This window comes from Contarinia nasturtii, unplaced genomic scaffold (genome assembly GCF_009176525.2).
Source record: "Contarinia nasturtii isolate CC-2019 unplaced genomic scaffold, AAFC_CNas_1.1 Cnas_scaffold_2678, whole genome shotgun sequence".
Taxonomy (NCBI): Eukaryota; Metazoa; Arthropoda; class Insecta; order Diptera; family Cecidomyiidae; genus Contarinia; species Contarinia nasturtii.
Window position 1 is genome coordinate 1,138,521 of NW_022199997.1, and position 27,185 is coordinate 1,165,705.

The 27,185-nt window shown below is 33.4% G+C and overlaps 1 protein-coding gene across 4 annotated transcripts in view; it reads right to left on the bottom strand.

The window, feature by feature from the left end:
* The window catches only part of LOC116348901 (GTPase-activating Rap/Ran-GAP domain-like protein 3), a 76,506-nt gene that overhangs the window by 15,390 nt on the left and 33,931 nt on the right, over positions 1 to 27,185 (bottom strand). Inside the window, exons 1-4 of one of the 4 annotated variants that reach the window (XM_031780103.1) lie at positions 17,731 to 17,793; positions 8,977 to 9,940; positions 4,851 to 4,920; positions 1,228 to 1,314 (exon numbers count right to left, since the gene is read on the bottom strand). In XM_031780103.1, coding sequence (XP_031635963.1) covers positions 1,228 to 1,314; positions 4,851 to 4,920; positions 8,977 to 9,146 — 327 coding nt within the window. In that variant the 5' untranslated portion in view covers positions 9,147 to 9,940; positions 17,731 to 17,793. Of the gene's footprint in view, positions 1 to 1,227; positions 1,315 to 4,850; positions 4,921 to 8,976; positions 9,941 to 17,730; positions 17,794 to 19,930; positions 20,023 to 27,185 lie in introns of those variants that run through there. The other 3 variants (XM_031780104.1, XM_031780105.1, XM_031780102.1) reach the window with 3 other exon arrangements.

Below are 27,185 nucleotides of genomic sequence, written 5' to 3' on the forward strand. Positions count from 1 at the left end.
GCACGTCAAAGTTTTCTTCTCTTTTTTTCAATCGTTAAGAAACTCTAGAAGGCATTTCAATGATTACGGTTTAGCTGAACCGATTTAAAATCATTTCCACAAGAGAATAGATTATAATGAAATGTTCCTCCAGCAGCTCCCGAAGAATTCAATATGTTTCAATCAAAAATGCTACTTTTTTCGATAACGCTTGGCATTATCGTGGTGCTCTTGATGTTGACTTTATTCAAGTGATGGTTTATACTTGAAGCGCTCAAACTTCATCATTTTCTCTTTTACTTGGCAAGGTGTCGCAAAGAGCACATCTATTCCCATCGACATAGCGTTCACATTGTATACATTTTCAGATATACAGAATTTTATTTCCGGTGGTTTTCACGTTGACATGGTATTAGGAAACAACATCAACTGAAGAAAAATCCATGCACCGAATATTCATGGGCAAAAATCGATATCATGAATAAATTATGCTCGTTATTTTGTAAGCATGATCCAAACCATGACAAAACCATTCGTTTGGAATATTCAAAGCTACCACGCTACTTAATATTGAGAGATTTTCGTTCGAAGTGACGGTGATAGTTGTTACTCAATGTGTGAATTGTTGATAGTTAAAGAAATTTACATGATAAACGCTTAAATTTTCCGAATGACAATAAATCGCAGTACTGCAAACACAGCCACATGCCATTTCCGACCACATTTGCTGAGTTACTCAACGCGCCTATGAACTATAAAACATTTCTCATCACTTGACTCTATCATTGAAGCAGTTGTTGAAAATCATCATCAACAATTCTGCAAAACTTGGCATTTAAGACAGTCTTCGTTTTCAACTTGATGCAGAATATGTAATTGAGTCGGTTTTAATAGTACAATGTCAAGCACCATACATGAAGCTCTCTCCGCGTGTGTGTGTGTGCGCGAATGTGTTTTTTTTCCTTTTTTCAAAGATATGATGAGTAAAAGTAATACATAATTGCACTTGCCACAGTGCAACCATGTTGACGTCATTTGTTATAGGTATTTTCTACTAAAGTCTTTACGGTATCTTTATGGTGGAAGACATAAACGAAGCGTAATTTCTTTAAAATGAGCGAATAAACCTAAAAAAAACGCGAACCGAAGAAATATAGAACGGAAACACAGCCTATTTTCATTTTTGCACTAAACACTAAAGAAGATATTTTTAAATTGGAGCGAGTTCAATTTTTACGATTAACTTACCTCATCGATTTCGGCAAGGGATTCACCATTTTCCAAACGAAAACGTCGACAATTCGGATCGAGCGCATCCAGATCGGTTTGAGGTAGCTAAATGAGAAAATAAAATTTAATGAATAGATTTTCCACTGAAATTCGTTCAAAATTCGTTTTTCGGATTTCAAAGTATAATTACATAAACAAGATACCTTTAGTAAGTGACAATTTAAATTATTCCATATGGATGGAAATTCCAATATTTTTTAAGCAAATTTATAGACCATTCGCTCTGCAGGTTTTACAAGAATGACCGCTTTTTTACGACATTCCCGGCCTTTTGAGAGTGATATAATTGCATGTATTAAATATTTTTGCACGATGAACAGCACACGATCGTTTATGGTTGAAAACGGGACAACGTTATCCCAGTACAAAAAGGTCGAAACCTTTTCCAAAGCACAGTCATTTCACCATGTAATGACCTCAATCATCAAGCGCATATTTACGATTATTATGATATGTATGTGTTGGTATGTGTGCTTGCTCATCGCTGAAATACCACGATAAATTTCACTCGTTACATACACTTAAGCATTGTATAATGTTTGACAAGTATAATGCATTGTGCACGTCGTGGTTTTATCAGTATAATCATGAAACGGTGAATATCCAGCTGTTAAAACGAATGTATGTACATTCTAGACTGAGCCATAACATCAAATTAATTGCACGAACACAGTTCGTCCATTTAAACAATATTGTGATCGGTTGTACGAAAGTGAAAAGTTGTATAAAACTGACACACAAAAGAACAAAAAACCGAGAAGAGAACGAGAATGGGAGAGCTTTCAGTGACCAATAAACACTTGAAGAGTTGAATAGACGACGACAATAAAACGACCAAAAGCATATCGATTATCAAATAATTGGTTAACGATATTTTCTGCACACTATTCACAGCGAGATTCTAAGTGCTTTTCATTGGATTCGTTTGGTTTTCATGTAAAAGCTATTCAAAACAAACACAATATAAGTGATTATACAGTCATACACACCATTAGCCCACAAAAATTGTTTGGTTCCGATTAGGTGAATAGCATTGCTATTAGAGTTCTGTCGATTTTGTACATTATAACACTGTCAAATTTTTTTAAATGGCAACGTACTATCGAAAAAATCCTCGTCTCGAATAAATTTCTTTTTTGCGATTCAGAACAAAAAACCGCTATTTATTCGACTCCTTTTTCATCTGCGTTGAAAATGTTCCACGCAAACATTTTTCTTTACATGTTTGCACAGTAAATAGCGTGCTTTCTATCCACATGAGAGTTTGTACTATTCATTTATCAATTTGTGTGCTGCCATTGAGATGAACCAATTTCGGTGTGTGTACATTGCTTCAGCAGATGGGATACTGTACGTTTTGCTCTAGTTGGTTTTCGGTTCGAAACGAATTCAGTTGAAAAACAATTTTGATCGATTCGATTTTCTTTTGTTTATCTCATCTCATTTTTAAACATAAGAACGGTGAATTTTGATAATCTGTATGTATTTTTCATTCTCATATCGTGCTTTAAAGTACTAATGTTTTAAAATTATATTTCCACAAAGATGCTTTCACGCGAATCACGATAACCGTAGATGCTTATGCAGAATTCTCAGGGGTCGTATCAGCTCCGCTAAGGATCGGATAAAATTAACAAACACCCCCACCCCCAATAAAAGACGTCCTTTTTGCATTTCTCTTTTCCTGGATAAGAACTATAAAAGAGAATGAAGTTTTGGGAGCGAGTGAGTGTCTATGATGTAATAAACATGGAACCTCCTCTTGCTTTTACTCGCTTTAAAAAAGAATCAATAAAAAATGTATTTTGTTGAAAAGACGATTTTTTTGGAAAAATATGCCATGAGTATAATGTAGACTTTACGTTTGCAGAGTGAATTAGAACGCGCACATCTAATTGAAAATATTTGTAAAGAATGTAGAATGTGAAGACTTTTGATACTAATTTATGTGGAACAGATGGCGATGCTAAAAATGAACCTTTCTGTCAACCACAATAAAAAAATAAATGGAAATTCTTTTACGTGTACTTTGAATCATTTACCCAAAAATGTGCCTTGGTAAAATCACTTCAATTTGTCAAATTTAAAACTTTGTTCTATTTGTTTTTGTTCGGTTGGGGTAAAATTCAATAAAAAAATTATTTAATTCAATTTGCTCGGATCTAATTGGCAATTTCTGCAAACGAAAACTTTTGAGCTTTCGTAATTAGAGCAGGCGGAAGTTAGAATCTAAAATTGTTTATTGTTCAAATAAATATATTCAAAGTTGTTGGAATTCAGACAATTTCACAAAGGTTGCGGTGAATTCAAGTTGGCTGAACTGTTCTGCGCATTTTCCAGCAAATGTATAAATCCATATGCTCATCAATAAAACGCTGTTCCTTATGTAGCACATGTGTGACGTCTAAAAGCAGTGCTTTTAAAGCACACATCAAAAATCCATTTGATTGACTACACACACACACACACACACCTACAGATTGGAGTTTTATGTTTTGAATTTTGTGTCTATCATTCGATCAGAATTCAAAAAAGAAATTCCTTCACACGGAAAAATCGGCGATTTTTGTTGTGAATTTCATGAACATTTGATATTTATGGTCTCATTAAATGTCAATATGTGTGTGTGTGTTTATATTGTTGCGGTTTTATAAGTTAAGCGTGTTCGTACAAAAAGTTTTTACTGTATTTTCGTTTATATTGTATGTCTACGTATTTGGATGATTGTAAATGTTCATTTACGAGCTGCTTATTCAAAAGCGTCAAATTGTGGAACATTTTGTTGGGCGGTATTGTGTATATGTGTGATATGATCTCCTTTGCATTTGACTCGTCTGTAAAAGCTGATGGATTCAAACAATCCACACAAAGTTGAAGAAAACTTGAATTCACATTTTGCGCAGTATACTCACATATCCATCACACAAGCACATACACACTATACCAGACAAGTATGCGAAGAAGAAAATCTAATCAAACCATCTTACTGAAACAACAAACTCTGGCACAACATATCAAATGAGGAAATTCTTGATTAGGTCGCATAATTCTTGGCTGAAAATCGATTTTATGCTTTACACAGTAAGCTATGACTATGAGATTCACATGAAGCAATAATCCACGTTCATTTATTTTCAAAACGTGTTGATGCAAAATTCGTTGAAATGTGCCAAAAAAATGTTCCGCACACATTTAATAGCACCAAAAATTCCACACGAAACACAAGCGAAACGCACTGCAGGTGATGCAGTACTTTATTTGCTCCATATATTCCGCAGAGAAAGAGAGAGCAAAAAACGTCATGAAAGCGAAATAACTTTACTCCACTAACATGCCTTTTTTCACATTCCCTGTGGCCAAACACAAACAAAAAACTTATTCGACGGCAAAAACATCAACATTACGTGTATAATGTTATCATGAAAGTTTCGAATATACTTTCACACGAAATGGAACCTATTTATTTTTTCTTTGCATTGCAAATGGTTCCGTGTTTGCAGATGAGCAAGATTATCAAGAAAGTGAATAGAAGAAATTATCGGTTTGCTCACTTTCAGCTGGGAATTTACGTCAATTATTACCTGATCCGTTGAACCATAATGGCGACGAGAGAACACACCACGCCGGGATATTAATTCGGTAGCCGATGAGCTGAAAGAAAAAAAAATGAAAAAAATAAATCAATTAAATACGAATGTAATTTTTAATTAAAATTGCGTAAATTGTGTTTATATATTTATAAAAAGTAATGAAATAATATGCAGATTCAAATTAAATGTTGGCATGAATTCTTAATGACTACAGTAATGTTTTAAACAATATATGTTAAATACAATGGAGTTGACCCGATTTGGTTTCATTTTTGAAACAACGTTGATTTCCCTTTTAACATATGTCACTCTCAATAGGTGGCCAAACGCTGTCAACCTTATGCAGTTGATTAAAAACCAGCGAATATGGGAAATCAAAATGATGGTCATTCTTTTACCGAGAATTCAATCCATAAAATTGTCTGCACAAAATATCACAGTCATTCATACAATCACTAACATTAAGCGGATGTCCTTCACACGACATGAAATCACTCACTTGATACAAGATTTTTCGATCGAAAATTTGTGGTGGATTCAATTACATAGCACATTTCATGAAAGGTGAACACAAGCAGTTTGTGGCACTTTTCTTCGATACGCAGTGAACAGTACGAAAATCCATTACGGAAGTCGTTGAGCATATTGAAGTATTTGATTCAATAAAAATGTATCTACCAGATTCGTTCGTATTAAGGTGGAGCACTTTTTTTTTCAGAAAAAAATCGACGATAGCCGAATTTTTTGCAACACAATCTTGAATCTTCCAAATACGAATCATTAGAATTTTCAAAAGAAGCCACTTATTTGGTCGATTCGTGTTTATGATATCGTACTGCTAAAATGACTGTAATAATTTTTCTCGAACAATATTTTTGATACACCCTATCTATCTATCTATATGTATAATATGTGTTGTTGTAATGTGCATTCAACCGTTCTGAAGCTATGAAATTAAATTACGAAGAAAAAAAAAGAAATTTCCTAGAATCGAAACATTTACCACAAAATACGTATATGAAAAGAGCATACGTCGAATTAATGATCATAAGTGTTCGTAAAACTAGTAAAAAACCGTTGAAATGAACATACGATGGAACTTGGTTTTTGTCAATGAACGGAAGTTATGTTTGAGCGAATTTTCTAATTAGATTTTACTCAATTTCAAGCATAGAAACTTTGATTCGTGCATCTGCGTTAATTCGCCCATTCACATGAAATGTTGAACAAAAATGTATCATACTCGACTATATATTTGTATATTTTTGTACTTCCGTCATACGTTCGGAAAGTGAAAATATACGGAAGCTTTCGTATTGCCTTAAGAAATATAGTTATTTCGCTATGTACGGTATTCGGTATTCATGCCGCAATTTTCAGTTTATTATAACCAAGGTGGCAATGCTTCAAGAACATGTGTTCCAAACCAAAGATATATTTCACTTGGATGTAATACACTACATCAAAATAATCATCATGTGAAATATGGTTTTGAGGTAAAACTTAAAACCATATGCCACTTCGTTATATTTATTGTAAGGGCTCTTATCTCTGTAGAGCTTATTTTTTTCTAAAGCTTTAAATGGTTGTGAATGAATGAATGTCTCGTCATAGAACTGTGTTAAAACGACACCATGTTAAATCACTGACACAAAAGTGACTGGGACAATTTCATTCATGGTAAGATTGTTGATGCCGAATCAAAGTTGGGATTCCAACTTTGCCTTACCCTTTCCCGAACTAATTTTATTTCAATTTTTCAAGTGTCAGACAAAGTTAAAATTTTCTTCAATTTCATTTGAAAATCAACAATTCTTAACTTCTCCAATTTAAACAATGGCATTTTCGTTAGTGTGCTTATGGCCAATTTCGATTCAATAAAAATGTTGGTTAAACTTCGAGCAAAGTAGAAAAAGCACACATTTCTCTCACTTCAAAATATGTAGAAAACAATGAAAATTCTTCTGGATTTCAACAACAAAACAGCTTTGCATTATCCAATCCAATGGCATCGCCGGAGCTAATGATGAATATTGTATTAACATTCGAATTCACTTCATTGACCTTTCGAACCAAATTAGCTTCGCTTTTCGGATTGTGTCATTGATTGAATATTCCTCTCGGCTAGAGTTTTATAGTGTGTGTTAGCTACACAGTTAAACTCGGACATAACGCGAATTTGGAAAATGCGATTCATATAACATATAGTTAGCCATTTACATACCATTAGTCAATAATTTATTCGATAAAATCGATAACAGTAAATTGGTGCCATTCGCAGCATTCAAAATAATAATAATAATAAGTGTATGCTCTTATTGCGGGATCCGGTACAAAAGGTATGATTTTCATCATTTTCTTTGTCCAACTTCATGTGCATTATATCGCACCTAATGACAATGAAGACGAAATTCATACCAAGTTTTTTGGACTTATCGTGAAAAATGTATATTACAGTAATTTATTGTTAGATTGCAATAGTGGCATTATGGGATTTGGTACGATGCAATTAGATATGATAATGTAAGGTTAATGTTTTTTCTTGTTTATCAAATTTATGTAACAGCAACGATATATAGCAACACACAGTTGAAGTGAGTTATTTTGGTCACATGTTGTTTCAATTATGAACAAATGTACACATAAGCCCAAAAGGAGCTCGTTTTTATTTATTGAGTAGTTGGCCCAATTGCAAAAGGTCATCGAATGTAAGTGAAAATGTATGATGTTAGAATGTTTCTATGTCAATCACACAATACTGGGATAAAATAACTTTTGGCTATTCTCGCTCCACAAAATTCACATGTCGAACTTGAATTGAATTCGCATTTGGAAGTCACTGATTTTGTCAGTATTTCGATGATATTGTCCTGCCACAAGCTGCGAAACATTCAAAACAGTATGGAACTTGCAAACTATGTGAACAACATTTTCAGTGTAATCGCTTGCTTTTTTTATTTCAAGCAAAAAGAGTCGATTTCAGTCATGCCTCGCTAGAATGATTATCAGCACGTTATAGATACAGAGAGAAAGGAGCAAAAGAAAGATATTGCAAATGGAAGGAGTGGAGCGTTGTTATTGTGTTTTTGGCGTAAGAAGCGAAGAGAAAGAATTTGAGAGAAACCCAATGTGTGAACGAGCACAGTTATTCCAATCACAGCGTGCTTTTGACTAAAATGAATCCATGCTTGATTTTGCAGAAATTGACACAAGTACACTTCAACTTCAAGTTGAATTGACTTGGTCATAAAGAAAAAAACTTTTTGTTTGTGAACTATTTCATTTGACTTCTATTTTTTCCTCAGTTATCTCACTTCTCATCGCAAAGTAATTGCAAAACTAGCGATGAAGTTCGACAAATGCTATACCAAATCATTTCTGCGTGAACATCTTCGGCATTTCAATTTATTCAGAATATGCTTGCAGAACACTTTATCCCCTCCGGTTAGCAAGTTATTATATTTTAAAAATGCTTACCAGGTTGGCAGTAGTTCCAAGAAATACGAGATACTCATATCTCAATAGATATGTGTAAAATGATAGAAAGAGAGAAAAAAATTGAATTGGAGGGTAGAAAACACAAATATGAACAGCAAAGATGTAACTAAAAGGATGAAGATTCGACGTAGATTTGAAGCCAAATTAGAATTTCAAATAAGGTGGATTTAATGGAAGAATGATGGATTGTTGTCTTTTTTGCGATAAGCCAAGAGATGATCTTCAATCAGTTGTGTTCCCTTTGAAGTTATTGTCTTCAAGTTGGAATAGGAAAATCCTTTGAGTTGAAGGGTAGCAACATGTCATCAACAATAAACAGTTCAAGCATGTGCGTTGGCATTGTTCTTATTTGAAATCAATGTTCCTTTCACTAACTCAAATCCATGTGATGTTAAGGATGGTATTTCAATAGTGAAACTTAGAAATATTCATATAAATGGAGTGGTAGGGGTGTAACAAAAAACTCATTAGGCAAAAATAAACATAAAAAACTATAAAATGGGAAAACAATTCTTGAGAGCATAGAAAAGTAAACAAAAATATTGGTTGCAAAACAAACAAACAACACGTACGATAAAAAAAATGTAACAAAAATTGCTAATGAATTATTAATCATTACATGACACTCGATGCTCGACGCTGTAAAACACGTAATGCGCCTATGTCTCGATTTGGTGGTGCTCGTGTTGGTGGCGTACATAAGCTCTGACTTCGGTCACGTACCGATTCTTCGCGATAGGCGCGAAAGAATGTTGCCAATTTAACGTTGAAACATAGCATCATATTCATGTTGGACCAAAAAATGTGTGTGAGCGTGTGATGTAATCGAGTTTTGCCTACTACTTTTTATTCAATTTATTGTTAAATGGTTTAAACGATTTTTATGGTCCTTCAGATTGTCAACGCCTTCGCATCGTACGCAAAGTGAACGCAATAAATTTTACTTTGTCGTTTTAATCATTTATTACACCCTTATCTTCGACGCATTACTATCGATTTACTCGTTTCTCGCTTAGATTCACCGTGTTCGTTTTTTCTGTTGGTTCGATTTTATTTATGCTCATACAAAGCTCACAAACATGTATACACACACTTAATCAAATTTATGTTCGTAGATTTTCACGTTTATCCAATTTCACTATTGAATCATCGCAGTTGGTAGTAAGTGCTCATATCGCCATTATATGAATTTTTATTTGGGATATGTATATCTATGCGTTCACTTATTGTCTTTTGCACACCATATTTTATACAATTAATATTGTAATGATAATAAAAAAGGAGCCCGCATTACGATAGTTTGATTATTGTATTTTTGGCCATAAATTTGGTTTGTTGCAGCAATATTTGGCGATATTTCAATTACGACACACGCACAGTACGACAGCCCTTTAAGCCGTTACTAATTGTTTGCCACATAAGTGCTATCCATACACCAAATATGATGATGTTACTATTTTATGGCATCAATTAATTCGTTGTTTTTATTTATTTATTTTCATAAGTTCAATTTCGTTGCTTCGTTCACATCACAAATACTTTATCATCTATTTGTTTGTTTATGATAAAAAAAATTCCTTAAGCTATTTAATAAAAACAAGTGTCACTAAATCAAAATCATTGTCGGATTGTAATGCTATCAACATCAGCATCATCATTGGAATTTCCGTTACAACTTCTGATAAGAAGCAACATTTTACTTGTTTACCAGCTTGCAATTGGACCTCTGTCGATTCCTTAAATAATTCTTTTCAAACCCGCCATCCATGTCGTTCTTTTTGTCGTTTGTGAATTTCTTAAATAGGAAAATTGAAGTGTTGCGAGGTTCTTTCATTTACTCCGATTCCTATGCGCCAAATGGCCTGCAGAGTGGATTCTGAATTATTGTCAAGTGTTTATTTGCGCGTGCAAATGTTTTTATCGTTGCATTTATAGCATGAACATGAGCACTGACTGACTTTAATGAAGACAACTCTCTTTAGCCGAACAGAAATGCGACACCAATGCAAAGACAGAAAAAAATCTGTCACTCGGAATTTGCCGAGTGTTATGAAAATGATTTTAATGAGAAACATAACAAGCACTGGCTTTTATCGTGGGAAACCATTAAATTCTCCGCCAAATATATTTTGTCATAATAATTAAAAGCGACAAAGTCGAATGAAAAGGGAGAAAATGAGAGAAAAAGCACACAGTTTACCAAAGAATGAAAAATGTCTCAAGTGTAGATAAATGTTGTTGTGAAAACTTTAATAAAATATATAGACTCTCCTAGCTCTCGTTTCGAGGGAAATAACATTTCTTTCTCTCCACTAATTTTTTTTCCTTTCGACACATTTTAATACCCTTAACCTCATGCCCAATATTCACTAAACGATGTACACTGTACAATTTCTTGATTGTATCTAATTTTTGGGAAATTGCCCATTCTTTGGAAATTTTTAAAGGGAGACGACAATATACAACAAAATGAACGAATTCAAATGGAAATATTCTGGATCCCAGATAAACAGAAAAAACACAAAATGAAATAAAACAATTCATTTTCCACTTCTTTTCACACAAATAAATGAACGTTCAACATAATGTATATTAAATGAATGAGCACTTGTTATTGTGACAAATGCAAATTTGTTTTGATAATCGAAATTGGTTTCATTTTAAAATGCGCTATGAAAAACAAGCGATGCCAGTGCAAATGTATCAAGTATGTAAATTTACTTCATTTCTCTCATACATTTACGCTAAACATAAAACAACACAAACACATGCATCCGAAATTCTCGTTCACAACTAAATATGTAAAAATAGACCACCTGTGAATATCTCAAGCCTTGAGTCTTGATGTTCTTTTGCTGCAACGTATTTTTCATTATAACATCTGAGCCATCTATCTTACTAGATCGTCTTATAACAAATGCAAATGTATGAGTTTTTGTCACATGAGCGTCATGCATATTGTTCACTTAACGTGATTACCGCAGATTGGAATTTATAATAATAAATTCAATGTGATAAAATAATCATGGCACGCATATGAAGTTCGCAGAAATGTAGTGGTGCTGGTGATAATAATTTCTTAGTTGAAGTGACATTTACAGCGGTTTTCGACCAAGTCGTATGCCATATTCATAATTTAATAAATTTTAAAGTTAAACACTTTATCCACAAAATTAGATTTTCACATGAAGTTTATGACACGAAGACGTATTTACTGCATCAAATTGTACAGATGGCAATTATACCATTGAATATAAGGTACGGGTGAGTAAGTGTGCTTGCTTGACAATCACATCAAAATTCATTCAATAAAACACATACTGTTTATGTTTGTTTGACCACAATAGATGGGAAGACTCGAGAATACATAAATTTATTGATTTTGTACCCGGTCAGCATGGGTTTTATCACAAGCTACACATTGCAAGGTTGATAATTAAATAAATAAAGGCAAATCTCATTTTGTTTTGTCATTTCGTTCATTTATTTGTGTGCTGCGTATTGATTTATTTGTCATAAATTCAACATGTTTCCAGACAATTTACAATAAATAATTTAAATTAATTGCGATTATTATTTAGATTCATTTGTAAAAAGGATTCTCACACTTTCCCAGTGATTTATATGAATGGTCAAATCTAATTTTCGAGTGAGGTGCATAAAATTCGTGATTTCGAATATTTTTTTCTCCACAGAATCAATATAGTCTAACGAAAAAAGGTTGAAACCATTAGTTTTACTACAATAACCTTTTCTAATCGTCAATTGTTGTTTTTTTTTTGCGCAATTATTGCCACGGGACCAAATCAAGTGGAATATCTCGTCAAACACGAATGCACAAAGCAATCATACAATAGGGATCCTTCGTAGATACCATCTTTGAAATGTTAACAGACAGATTGCGTGTTTGCCAAAACCAGTATATTTCAATATAGTTCATTCGATTCATAAATAAACATGCGATTTGTATTCGTATGCATACAGTACATTGAATATTGTATCTAATGAATTGACAGTCAAAATGTTACATGATAAATTGAAAGAAGAGAATCCGGTACGGAAATCAGCTACAAAATAGAATAAAAAAATGCCCCGCATTACCATTACAAAATATCAGAAATCCAGACGAACAACAAGACAATATTTGTTTAGTAAGATAATTTGAAGTTGATAAATGGCGTCGAATTTTCCGATGGCAAACACCGATAAGCTTCGCTGATTATCGGTTTTATGGCAGCCATTCATTTGTTAGTTGGTTGAATTGAATTTCTCGCCTTTAATATATACATATATCGGTAATTTGGATTATGCTTATTTGGCTAAATGGGCGTTTGCAAAACGGTGCAAATGTTCGGTAGCAGCAGAAGTCAACGAAAGTAAAAGTTAAGAAACAATTAGGCCAAAACATACCGAAGTGTAAATCGGTCAAATAGTCGAAACGATTTTCTTTTCGTCGTCTTTAGACCTATTGAATTGATCAAAATTTACAAATAACAATCAAGAAGTAATATACGTTGTCGAAGGTGATGAACAACAAATGCCTTGAAATGGGTGATTGACGCTTTACGTAGCTGATGATACCTTTTATTCAATTAAACCGATTTTTGTGATGTGAATAAAGAAAAACGGATTTGAAGAATATCCAGTTTGATCTGGGATATTGCCCGATTTCAACGAATCAATGCTACACACGTATTGAATTCGATTCTATTTTTCTTCGAGTAATATTACTTGAATTCACACTTTTATATTCTTTTTTTTTATATACAATTTCTCTTTCTCTGTGCATGGCATACAAAGCCCATTTTGTATTTCAATATGCCAACGAATTCCGACAGCTCCATTCGATATTTATTATGTCGTTGCAACTGAATTCGATCGGTTATCGATAAAAAAGGGAAACGATGGTCATGATTATAATCAAATAGACCAACAAAACCAAATAAAAACGACAAAGACCAAACGAATAGACTAGGATCATTGAGCAAACTCGTATTTGGATTTTTATGAATGCCAGACTCTCGTTTCTATAGACCAACCGAGAGCTTTGCGCCTTTTTTTATTTGTTCGACTAAGTCGCAGTCTAATTGGAACGGAGAGAAGAGAGAAATGAAGTCAATGGAATATTGCTATTGATATCGGTTGAACATTTTTATTGCATCGCAAACAGGCACAGAGAATCAATATTTAATAAATATTCTGGCAGTTGAATTTGTTTACATTTTGGGGAAACTTGAGAATTGTAATAGGACCATTGGGAAGCATGAAAGCGTGAACCGAATTCGATGATATTGTGCTATTTTAAAAAAAAAATGCTCTTTTTTCGATATAAAAGCTTGGAATCAGATCGATCGTCATTTTTAATTTAAAATATTAATGGAACGACGATTTCCAGCGACCAATTTATGCTCAAATTGTTTGAAATTAATTGAAATTTGAATTGTTGGAGTCGCTCATCAAAATTGATTCATTGTTAGAAGCGTCAGCTGCATACCTGAACATATAAGATTGACAAAATTAATTGAATTTGCTGTCAACAAATCCCATTCAGATTTTAACCGAAAATGTTGAGCCAAATTACGCATAGATATGCAGAAAATTTCCCAACATTTTTTTTTTGTGGTATAAACCATTAAAAAAAAATGTTTATCTCTTTGAAGAAGATCTGTTTTGGAGTATTTATTTTGTGCCACTTGAAAAAATAAATTTAGCTCCAGATTTGATAGTCTGGTGTATTTTCGACAGCATGAATGACGTCTGAGCATATATTTAGACAGATTTATTTTATGTCATTTTTATCACGTTTACTGCTTTCTTTTCCCTTTCATTATTACTGAAGCTGGGTGTTTTTCGTCGCTTTTCAACATATTAATACTGTGCGCTGGTTTATTGTGTTAAAGATAGAAATGGTATTTTCGTTTGAAATATTGGTCTATTTTACATTCATAAATATCATCGTGGCAAATGCAAAAAATTTTCCTTCCTCGAGGGCGCACGTTTATGGAGCCCATTCTTTCATTTTTATCAACATTTTCTTTTGAGACACATGCTATTTTGATTGTATTGGTGTGCATGCATTGTAAATAGAATATTATATAATCCAAAAACATGGCACGCCAAACGAATGGAATAATAGAAAAAAAAGAGCGAAACACCACTTCCATTTTACGCTGTGAATGTGATAGACAGGTAAATATGCGAAGTGAATTTTAATGAACGAATAAAAAAAACGAACTGTTTACTCACACATTGGTATCGATTGATAAAAAGTGATTTTGACTTTATTTATTTATTGCGCGGTGCCGTCGTGCATTCACCGTTTGACAGCTTGGTTGCTTTAGGTAATTTCTTCTTTTTTTCTCTCTCGTTCGATGTGACAATGCATAAAAATCTAATACACACAGCAATTTACATTGACGAGAGTTTTCATTGATTAGTTATTTCCCCATTGATATCGCTCAAGCACATCAACGGAAGTGTGATAACAATATGCTTGTACAATGTACACTTCAACGTGTGTCTCTCTCTCTCTATTTTTATTTGACGTAACTACAACTCGACTTTATTTTTAAAATCAATAGATTGTCAAGCGTATAAATAGAATTTTGAACCTTTTTTTTACCCGCAAGTAATGTTCTCATGGGCATTTTAAATACGTGATAAAGTGTAAATGGTTGCAAAACCCTATGTCACACACAATTCAAGATTTAATCGAAGTGTGGGCGTGTGAATGTATACGCTCGATGCGCGACACATGACAAGCGATATTGAAAGACCTCAATAAAAAGTGCATTGTGTAATGGCAAATAGTCAAAAGCAAATAGCCACTTTCATTATGACTGGATTCATTAACAAAACATGCAAATCTAATAGCAAAAATGGCAAGAAAAACAAGAGAGAGAGAGAGAAGGGACAAGAACGTTTGCAAGTATTGGTTGCAATTAAAATTGCTTGTAACTTTTTCAAATAGCATTATTCTATTAACATTTACGTGCTGGCACACATTTGATTTGTAATACATGCAATGTTTGCACTGATTTGTGAACTATTGAGTTCAACATTGTCGCCATTTGAACTTTTTCCTTTGGATACTTTTTGGCTGTGATAATTTCTATTTGGAAAAATATTTCACTTGGCGGTTTTAAATGCGTCAATTTCTGTTATTATGAAGCGATGTATAAAAGCGACTTTGCATTTGAGAATTTAACAAACAAGAATCGATCGAGTGCGAGACTGAAGCCAGCGACAAAGCGTCTACTGCATATATTGCTATTTTTAAAATTGGTCCAATGGTGTTGTTTTTCTCCCTCTCTGTCTCTTGCAAACTCAATTGTCCCATTAAAAATTGGGTGAACTAAATATTGAAATTGTACACGCCATATGCTTAAAATAGAATCGAATACTTTATGCGAACATATACATTTTAAACGAAGAGCTTTTGCCACATAAAAGATTGTGTGAATTTGTTTAAAATGCAAAGTTTTATCAACAACATTCTGCACGCACATATGCACACAAGAATCGCAACTAAATAAAACTACATCGTATAATAATAATATAAATTCCAGTCACGGTTTCGTTTTAATATATATTAGCTTTCTGTTTGTCGTAGCTAGAAGCCGATGAATTGCCCATCGTTTGAACCGTTCGCCAATGGGATATTAGTTGGAGAACAAACGCAAATCAGTGGAAACTCATTAACATTTATCAACATCAAAATATATGTGATTGAATGAGGAATAATGAGGACATCGCTCACCATTATTTGCACTCGCAAAGCCTTTGAATTAGCATATGCACGCTCATTTGATAAAGTATGTTTACGGAGCACAGAAGAATTTCAGTAAAAGTACACCGAAAGTAGGAAGGAGAGAGAGAGAGAAAGCGAAAACATTGAAAATACATAGGAGTTAACCAAGTTATTTATATAACTGGAGAAAGGCAAATTGTCGCAAAACGAGTCATCAGAATTATTAAAAAGTAACTGAAATTACATGACAATTCCACATAAAACCGCATCGTACACTTTATTTTACACTCAATTTTTTCTTTTCATACACACAAAGCGAATGGTTGTACCACGGCCGGAAAATAATGAATGAATTTTTATACCATGAGCTTTTTTTCGCTTCTCTCTTCAGCCTTTACTGTGTTTTAGTTTTATTCTTTGTGTTAGGTATAATAATATTTTATGGAGATTTTGCGATGGCACGCACATTGCACATTTAAACCTAGTTATTTCATTCGATTCCTGATGGCAATGGTGATGGCAAACTGCAATTTAAAATTTTATGATGAATATCGAAATGACTGTAATTTTACCATACATTACCACATTTTTTCGTGTGATTCTGTGTTCAAAAGGATAGAAATATAAACTAATGGGAATTATGAGCCACAATGGAAAATATATTGTCTACAAAGTTCAAAATACCTTTTCCAACTGACACAAACAACAATATAGTTAAACTTATTAATTTCGAAAACAGACAAAGTCAGTGACAGTTTCAATTGTTTAAATACAACAATGAAAAGGACACAAACAATGACAACGATGATAGATTGGTTTTGTATGCAAATAATAGCAACAATGTCACACAGAAAATAATGTGCTTTAATGTAAAAACTAAATGAAGAAAAAAGAAAAATCCATTTATTTCGGCTACACAACAAAATCTCCAATGACAATGAATGATACCATTTTGAATGCACTTAAATTCACATTATAATCCGACAATGGATTAAATTATAGTTATATTATCGTTATTAAACATTTTATATTTCACACACATAAAAAATTGCAACTTCAAAAAAGTGTTCATATAAAAAGTAGTTAGCGTTGTGTTTTTCCTCTCTATCCACTCTATTATAAATGGATATTATCTTCGTCAAACAAAAACGAGTTTCTTTTTATACTTTACAACATCTTAAAAACTGAATCGTATTTATTCGCGAGCTTACACAATACTTTCCTAATTGATGTTAATAATTTCTCGTATGACGTCAAATAATTATGCTAAATGAATTGGTGACCCATAATTTCAAAAAAAAAATGGTAATAATGCATAAATCTTCTTTGTTGTGCAAAAGAAAGAAATCCACTTAATTTTTCCAAGATTCAGAGTTTATTCGGAACAATAGAATTTTGATTGTAAAGCCATAATTTTGTACACGAAAATTCGAATCCTATTCACCATCATTCGAAACAGAGACAATTTCAAGTAATTGTCTATGTTAGACAAAGCCAGAGACTTTCATTAAATTTTGTATTCATTCGAATTGTAAAGTGAACGTCGTCTTATTGCCTTTATGCCACACAAATGCTAGTAAAATTGTAAATGTTCGAAATGAAAATAATCGCCAGAAAACGCACAAACACTGCTTCGGTTACAATTTATCCACGCAACACTGCTATTACAATACGTTGTTGTCTGCATGCAGACAGAATTCCGACTGACACGATGTGAAACAGTTTCTTGTGACCCGACACCCAAAATCACACTGTTGGTTCTCTACACTGTACTGTATGTGTGTGTTTGCGAACATCGCGTCACATTGTGTTTAGATGTGTAATAACATCGGCTGATTGCCGATTCACATACGGGTGAAAGTATGATCGTATCGGCGACGATGTGCGCTATGGCTTGGAAAAAGAACCGCACTAATCAAAACAAACAAGCGCCAATCAAACTGTTCGACACATGAATGATATAAAACAATTTTTCGATGCCATCCCTTCACATTCACTATTATTAATATATCTACTATTCGACTAGTATAGATATGTTTATATGTGTACAATGCGTCTGCATTTTTGTCGTGACATCGTAAATATCTGCTTGTGACATCATTTTTTTTTTTTTGTTCTGTGTTATTTTACCCACAAATATGCACATTATTTTTTGCGATTTATTACAGAGGCAATCGCACAAAATATCACACCTATAGCATATAGTCAACGTTTTTGGATGTGATTCAACATATTTTGATATGTTTTATTAATGTCACAGTATTTTTATTCGAGAAACATTTAATATTTACGAATTTCTGACCCGAAATTCGGAGTTCCATTTCTTGTGTACATTGCAGTACATTTGTTATTGTTTTTCATCATGGACATAGAATACATAAGTGTTAGTTTATTTTTGACACAGTTTTTGCATTCTATGTTATAAATAGAATGTTTCAAATATGTCGACCAAAATATGGTGTATGTTAAATATGAATTATTATCACTAGAAGCGAGCTTTTATCTCAGCAATGATATGCAATATCGTTCGTTATAAGTAAATATGGAAATTATACGCATTGAGTTGTTAATCTTCCTGTGTGATGTTCGGAATGAGAGCATTGGTGAGTAAGAGATTCCCTTTGAATGACTGTGCATTGAATAAATTCATTTTAGCATTTATTGCGCTAAAAATAATCCAAGAGAGCATTACACTCAAGTGGATAATCTGTATTCTCAAATCATGCAAAATTATGAGAGCCACGGAGATTCCAAATGGTATTTTATCGGATGCGAATTGATTTTGTTCGGTACGATGTTTATTGGTGAGCTATGGGAAATAATCAGAAAAAATAGCTTGAAGCGCTTAAAGTAACTATACTTTTACTACCTTCGAATACCTAGTCGTGAATTGTATCATTTTCGAGAGTTTCCATACTCGAAGCTGTCGTTCTTCTCTTCTTCTTTCTTTTTCTTTTTACTTTCTTGTCCAAAACACGCTACAACAGTAAATTTTATCAAGTTGATTCACCATTTGTATAAATAAACTGCTAAATAAGTTGAGATAAAAATAAAAGTATTGTGTGAAACGTCGACACTGGCTTATATACATCGTAATCGTATACAAAATAAAGTAGTGTATTGTAATCATTTTGTGCCCATTTTACATTCCCATAGCATGACAGTCGATTGGGATTGTGACGTCATCGTTTTCCAACGACGATACACTGTATGTTGCAGAATACATACCAAAGTGTCGAAAATTTCACACAACAAATCCTTTGTTATTTATAATCCTTTGTCTATATAAACGAGACCAACGAACAAGCAAATGTACAACGACGATGCGCTTGTCTGAACGACGCCAATGCTCGAACAAGCATACCTCTATGCGATGTTTTCGTCCAAATATAAACAGAATATAAACCTTTTTCCCCTTCAATATTCTCCTCCATTCAAACATATGGTTTGAGCGTATGCTATGCGGATGCTTCGATGTTGTTGCATTGGTTTGGCTCATGAATTCGATGTTTTTGAAAAGCTTACTGAATGAATGAAAAGCTTGAAAATGTTGTGAAATGACTGAATCCTCTTTCAATTGCACCAGTTTCATCAATGGATATAGTGAAAATGGAAAAGCTTTAAAGAATGTCTTTTCAAAGCTTTCCGGCAAACAATACTGGGTTTCACAGCGAATTGCAAGAATAATTTAAAAAAAATGAAAACCAAAAGGAGTAATATTATCCGTAATGACATCAAACCCTTTATGAGTCTTGTATCCTAGACGGTATATGCAATGCCATCAATAAGTGGGTTCAATATTGTGATCATAAGTAATCATTACCTTTGAAGTGCTTTCGCATTTTCTGAACTATCCCAAGAGATGCTACGTCTGCGAAAATGATTCATTCGATATCGAGCCAATCGCCTGGACGAACCACCTGCACCAAATTCCAATAAATTTGGCACCGAACCATTGGGATCACTGTTGGATTGGTCATCGAATTGTTTATAAAATCGAAATTCGGTGTTTTCATCAATAACATGGTCACCGCTGCGCAGCGATTCGCTTTGATTTAATGCTGATGCTGTTTTCCGATTCGATGGGCTCATTAGACGTGATAAATTAGTTAACGAACTATAATTGTAATTTTTGTCGTCAATCGATTTTTTTGTGCCAAATGAATCGCTGGCATTCGATTGTATAAGGTTTCCAATAAAACGGGTTGCACTGGCACGTGACTTTCTTGGCGATGGTAGAATAACACTCGAACTTTGAGTTCGCAAAAATTTTGGCATGCCGGTTTTTTGTTTATCATTTAAAACATCGTAAAAACTCAATGTACCGGAAGAACTACTCTCATTCCGAACCGACGAATGTCGCCATCTATCTTTTTTTGGGACTGCACGTTCACTTTTATTACTTGCCATTTTGAAAATTCGTTTTTCTTCTTTTTTTCACTTCAAAGTATTTTTGATTAAATTAATCACCTTAAACCATGAAAAAAAAGAGTCAGTATAATGCACACTGAAAGATATAAGAGGATATCAAAACCCGTAGGCAAATTCAAAACCTTTTTTCACAGCAATGAATCAATCACCATTTCTTATCGATGATTGGGTTTTTTATTTTATTATTTACATTCCTTTGAAAATACACTCATACTCTCAAAAATCTTGGCTTTCCTTGAGATTTGAAATGTGTTTTCTGTTTGTTTATTTGCTTGTTGTTTGTTTGTTATACCCTTTCCGTCTTCATCTGTGTTGACACATTCGAAACAGAGTAAGTTACACTTATGTAAATAAAATGTCCCTCACTAAATGCTCTTTGTCTCCGTCGCTCTTTCTATTCAAAGTTGGTTGTCAGTTAACTGCCTTCGTAGCTATTATTCAAAAAAAGCTCTTGAAATTAATGACCATTTGAATGATTCCGATAATCATGATTCAACAACTATCTTTTCGTAAATGTACATAAAAGTCGATGTTTTATTATATATTCTATTCATTTACAGCCAGAGTTGGGTATAATGAAAAAAAGGACAATGAAAATCAATTAAATAGATTGCGTGTTGTACACTTGAACAGAGTACAAGCATTCAACAGCCAACATTCATGAACATTTTTTGCAGTCCATTCAACAAGATCAATTATTGGTTAGATTTTTACGCATTGATACATGTGTCACTGGCAATAAAGGCAAACCATTATAATCCATCCTTCACAATTTCTCAACATTTGATGTACACACAATTCAAACAATGCCATTTGTTTGCGTTGAGCGTTTTACTGATAGCATTTTCGCATATAATTGAGGAGTTTGTTCTAGGGTTTATTCATGACATTGAGTCAACAATTAGTATTCCAATTAAATTGTGTGAAGCTGTGAACATTGAACAATGTCTAATCAAATGGTTTTATTTGATAATGTATCATGAGGTACATTCAGTAATGTTTTTTCTCTCTCCATCTCCGTTGGCTTTAAATCATCACATATTCTTGTAATGTTTTGCTCGACTTTATATAAAAACACATCCGTTTCATGGGCACTGAATTACAAATTAAACGTGGTTCTGTCTATTCTTCTGCTGTATCGGAAGCTGTTCCGTTGTTCATGGCAATGAGACATCTCGCCTAATGGCCTTGTTGGAAAATCAATAGCATTGAAGTCTTTTTGAGCAAAATTACCGATTATTAATTTTTATCACGTGCCTTAAAATTCCTTTTATGTTTCATTGCATCGACGATAACAATTGCCCGTGGCAACGGTATTTGAAATAACAACGGAGATAACAAAAAAGAGGATGCGCATTTCGAAGAATTGGAGTAAATAAAATATCGCATTGCTATATCGTTACATTCTACAATGTCACACTTTTAATACTCTACCGAGATCGAGAGACTGCGTGAAAAGAAGAGAAGGGAAGTGAAATGAGGACAGAAAGCCATGGAGAGCAATAGACAATACACTTTCCAATCTAATAAATATTAGAGAAATGTAAGCATTGAACATCCGTGTACACAACTGTCGAATGCGTTTACTCGCTATAAAACCAAATAATGTATGCCATTCGTATAACGTACGCACCAATAAAAATCGATTTTGCTTACGTTGCTTCGATTTTCGATTAAGATTATTCTTGTGAAAACATTCGACTGTTGGTGGCGGTTGTTTCGTGCCTTTTACAAAAAAAAAGAAATTTGTTTATTTTTTACGAGTAAAAAATCGATAAAATGAATATGGTTTATTCGACGATAGTATGTTGCTTAAATAATTGGATCCTGTTGTATTGAAATCTATTTAGAACAGATCTGTGTTGACGTTTGTCATTGAATGAGACATGCTGATTTTTGTCGTCTGATGATAACACGATTTCCTGTCGATCTAATTTATCGAGACTAGTCAGCGATCTGTATTGAACTAATATTGAAACGAGAACCGGTTAGAAAAATACCCTCGAATGGATTCGCGAGCGATGAAGGTTCAAGGTTTCGAAGTCGATGCACGATTTCCAAAATGTTCACAGCAATCAATTCTTTTTTTACAAAAGCCGTTGAGGTTTTAATCCAACCTTTATATAACTGATTTCTATTGTACATACAAAGTAAAATCATTTGAAACATTGCTGGAATTTCAACGAATCGAAGCGAACCAGTCTATGTATTTCGGATGGATATCCATCCGAGATATTTTAGAATATCTGGATATTTAACGCAACTGCACAGGGCCAGAGCTGTGTGCGTCGCACATATAATCTTCGGTATGTCGCTACACGAAAAATACAGACACAGTGTGACTGTGTACGTGCAGCACTTGATACACATCTATACGTCGCGACATATCGAAGATTCTATTTGCGACGCACACAGCTCTGGCGCTGTGCAGTTGCGTTGAATATCCAGATATTCTAAAATATCTCGGATGGATATCCATCCGAAATACATAGACTGAAGCGAACTGAAATGAAATTACATGTGTTTTTGTGTAAGCACCATCGAGATTCAGTGGAAAATCTACGGGAAAATGTAATTGCATGGTTTCGATATAAACTTAGCACAACAATTTCGTATCGTTTTCACTTGGCAAAAATATAACTGTGCATTGACCTTAAACTTTGTTAACTCAATGGCGTCTGCCAAATACCGTTCAAAGTGCACACGAATACATTGTATGCTTTTGATAGCCGTCGGACTAATAAAATACATTTTTTATGCATTTTCCAAAACGACATTTGTGTGGTATGTAATGGAATAAGCTCATTTTTTTGAAGAAATCGATTCTTTAATAAAGAGCAAAAAAAGGAGTCACACAGTTGGTTGATTTATGAAACCGAAAAGAAGTATGGTGTGAATTTTGTGAACATTAAATTTATGGAATTTTCATAACCAACGGATGATGCATGAATACATAATAGAATTCCATTTAAGCAAAGAAATGCGATGCAATGAATGTTAATGAGCGGATTTGATGCAGAAAAAAAAACCAATGGGACTTGTTTGCACACAATGGATGATTTTATCTGCAATGGTAACATATTTTCCATCGATAATGTTGGAAATATTCTTTTGTTAAGGATAAATGGTTAAAATCTTTGCATACACTTTATTGCAACAATTCAACAATCGTGCCTTTTTTTATGCTTTTCAATCTATTCGAGTAGTTTTCTTTTTTCTCTATCTCTTATACCATAGCAGTGATGATGAACCATGAGTTTGCCATCAGCTTTTAATAACACTAGCTCTATGCTTCTTCTTTTATCGATATACTTGATTGAGAAATAGTATGTTTTCCTTTGTTCAATTTGAACAGTTTGTATTCAACATTTTTATTAGTCGCTATTCTTTTGTTACACGAGGACATGATAAAAGTTGAGATTTCCAATTATATTGAAGAAAATCTAGTGCATTGCTTGAACATTAAATCCCCCCTTTCGTTGATTGCTGTTCACCCATCAATCAAGACCATCAGACGGAATTCCATTGAATTCCTATTGATTGAAGCAATTGTAATTTGATGTTGAACCAAACAACAGCATACGTCTGCTCACGTTCTTATCATTTCAATTATCACGAATATTCACAGAGATAGAAACAAATTAAATGGATCTCTCTATTTCTATTACTATATTGTAGTGGTAGATGCATGGGTGGATGCGAATTGAAAATAAATGTTATAAATAGCATTTATGTGGCTATGAAATAGAACCGTAAAATGGAAGCATAACAATATTGCAAGATATTGTGAAATGAGCGTGAAAAACTGCGGTATGAAAAGTGAAAAACTTTTTATGTGTACATTATAGATTCAGTTACGATGCAATAAAGGTAAAAAAAAAATGACTAACACGTCTAACCAGAACCGAATAAAAATGATGTGAAAACTTGTTGCTTGAGCGGGCTCTTGGTAGTCATATAGTCATAAAATTCGATATTCATTGGTTGTGAATGTTCTTTTGTGTGAGTGAAACTTAATGGATGATCGTTTTCTGGGCCTTTGTTTGTGTTAAAGTGCATTAAAAAGATATGGCACAAATGGAATCGGACTAAAAGTGAAATATAAAACGATTTTGTTCACTTTCAAATGACACATGGAGTCCACTCAAGGGCCAATAAATAATGACTTGGTTGGACGCTGTTTTCTTTTCTTCAACACAAAAGAAAATATTGTACGAACCGAAGAAATCGCCAAGAAAGTAATGCTGAAAACCACAAATCTCTTTTGAACGCTCTTAGCCGTGCTCCCTTGTGGCGAATAAAATGACAGAGATAAATGTTCGATCGAGTCTTTTTTTATCGATTAAAACATGATGGAAGCCGTTTACATTCAGTTCATGTTTGAGTATTTACCCAACTCTCTGTTGCGTATTTGCTTTCAATACACTTTTTTGGAAAACTTTACCCCTGCTGTTTAAATAAATTGACAGAAAGAAAAACCCTTAAGATTCAACAGTCACAAAGAAAATAATAAAGAAAATAGATAAGACGTAAGTACAAAATATGTCGTTGTTCTTTTCTCTATTAGTTTCGTATAAGTTTTAGTTTTTCGCGTGTTGCAACCAAGAGAAAAGAGATTGCGGTGAATCTAGTTTGTTTGCGCAATAAAAATTAGATGTATGTTTTCTTTTCGACTTTATTCTGTTTTCTTTTTCGAGCTACATCTACGTTTTAACTGAATTTGATATGAACAAATAAACGATTGAATTTATAAATACGTAGAAACTTCCAAAGAAGTTCGACTGTTACGAAAAGCAAACATATGGCGAGTACACGTTCTTGTGGATAGTTTATGATTTGGGTTTTTATTGACTTTTTTTTTAATGGTTGCGCACAGTCAGTGGAATTTGGATTAATGTGAATTCAGCAACAAATTGCAGCCAACTAATCCCTTTTTGTGCACAAACTACATGCTATACGCAGGTCTCTTTTTTCGAACGATTCAACAAATATTTCGAAGAACATTGTGTTTGAAATCACCCATAAGTTCAGTCCATTTGCTTGATTCGCATTGACAATACCCAAAGAGATGCCCAAGAGTTTCGTTTGTTGTCATACTTTTTTTGTACGGTCTCCATACATTAACTGAAGAATCAGATTAAACGAATAAAAATGGACAATCGTAAACATTTTTCCCGGGAAAATTCATTAATTCTGATGGAAAACAGAGTATACATTAATTAAAATGAAATAATAAATGAATATTGCATTTTCTCTTCCGCTTTCTGAACTTTCACAAGCTTATCAATAAAAAATACGTTTGCGCAAACTAAGTTTATGAGAATTGCTGATTTTGGCCAGCATATTCAATATCACCCTAGATATCACCACAAAAGAAAACAAGGTTTGTTCGATACAAATTAATTTCCATGAATCTTGAGGTTAAACCATATTAGTTAGTATCGAAATGACCGTGAATTTTCATTTGCTGAATGTTGTTGTTAATTTAAGTTTTCTTCCTGTTTGGCTAGCTGTGGTTTACCTGATTCAGGAAACAAAACAGCCCACATAATTGTGGATATGTATGTAGTTTCTATAGAAACTTTATATGCAACGAAATGTGTAACAAACAGTAACTGTTACTATATATAGTATACTCTGTTACGCAAATTCTCTCGAGAGCATTTTTATTGCTGATATAAATATGATTCATCACATAAAATATGCGTTAAAACAATAACATTTTCATTATATTTATTACTGATAATGTGATGAAATCATATTTAATACTATTTACAAAGTTATTTTTTTCTTGACGATGATTGAGTCTGCATCATACGTCAACGACACAACTTTTTACTCAAAGTAAATTTATTGTTGAACAAACGCGTTTATGCACACTTAGCTATGAAAAGAAAAAATGTTCGATTCAGATATACATATTACAGTATTTACATTCAATCAACTTGCGTACGAAGAGGGAAGAAAAAACTCAATTTATAAATTGAATTGAATTCGCGTAAAAATATTCGAACAATTTCACCGTTATGAATTTAACTTTCGTGATGTGAAATAAACGAATTTTATTCGACTGAAACGTGATCTAATCGTAAGGAATTGAGCACGTGCAATATTTCTCACATTGTGCAAAAACATTCAACACAGAGAACTGCGTGAATCTGCCGACGAAAACAGCAACATGATTCGATTGTGACTGATGTATATTAATAAATTCTCACATTTTTAGATAAAAAAAAAGTAGACTTTTGTCGTGTTCGGTAAATAACTTCATAAAATTATGCGTATTATTAGAAATACGAAACAGCTTGAGATTCGAATCATGTTTGCCAACGTTTATAAACGTTTTCATCTTGAGCAGATGAAAAAACTTCTTCGATCGATAGATACTTCCGTTTGATATGAAAAATGTATCCAGTTGGATAAGTATTTCGATCATTTCATATAATATATGTATGTTTGCGATAAAATTCATACAACCACATCATTGACTGATTGGTTTTTCGGGCGCAATTTCGTGAATACCACTTGATCCAAAGTGAGTATAGCACTGTTGCCAATGGGCTTTAATGGATGTGTTTTTTCGATGATGTCGATAGTTGAAGTGGATGACAAGGTGTGTTTTTTCATGTGACAAGGTGTTTTTTTTA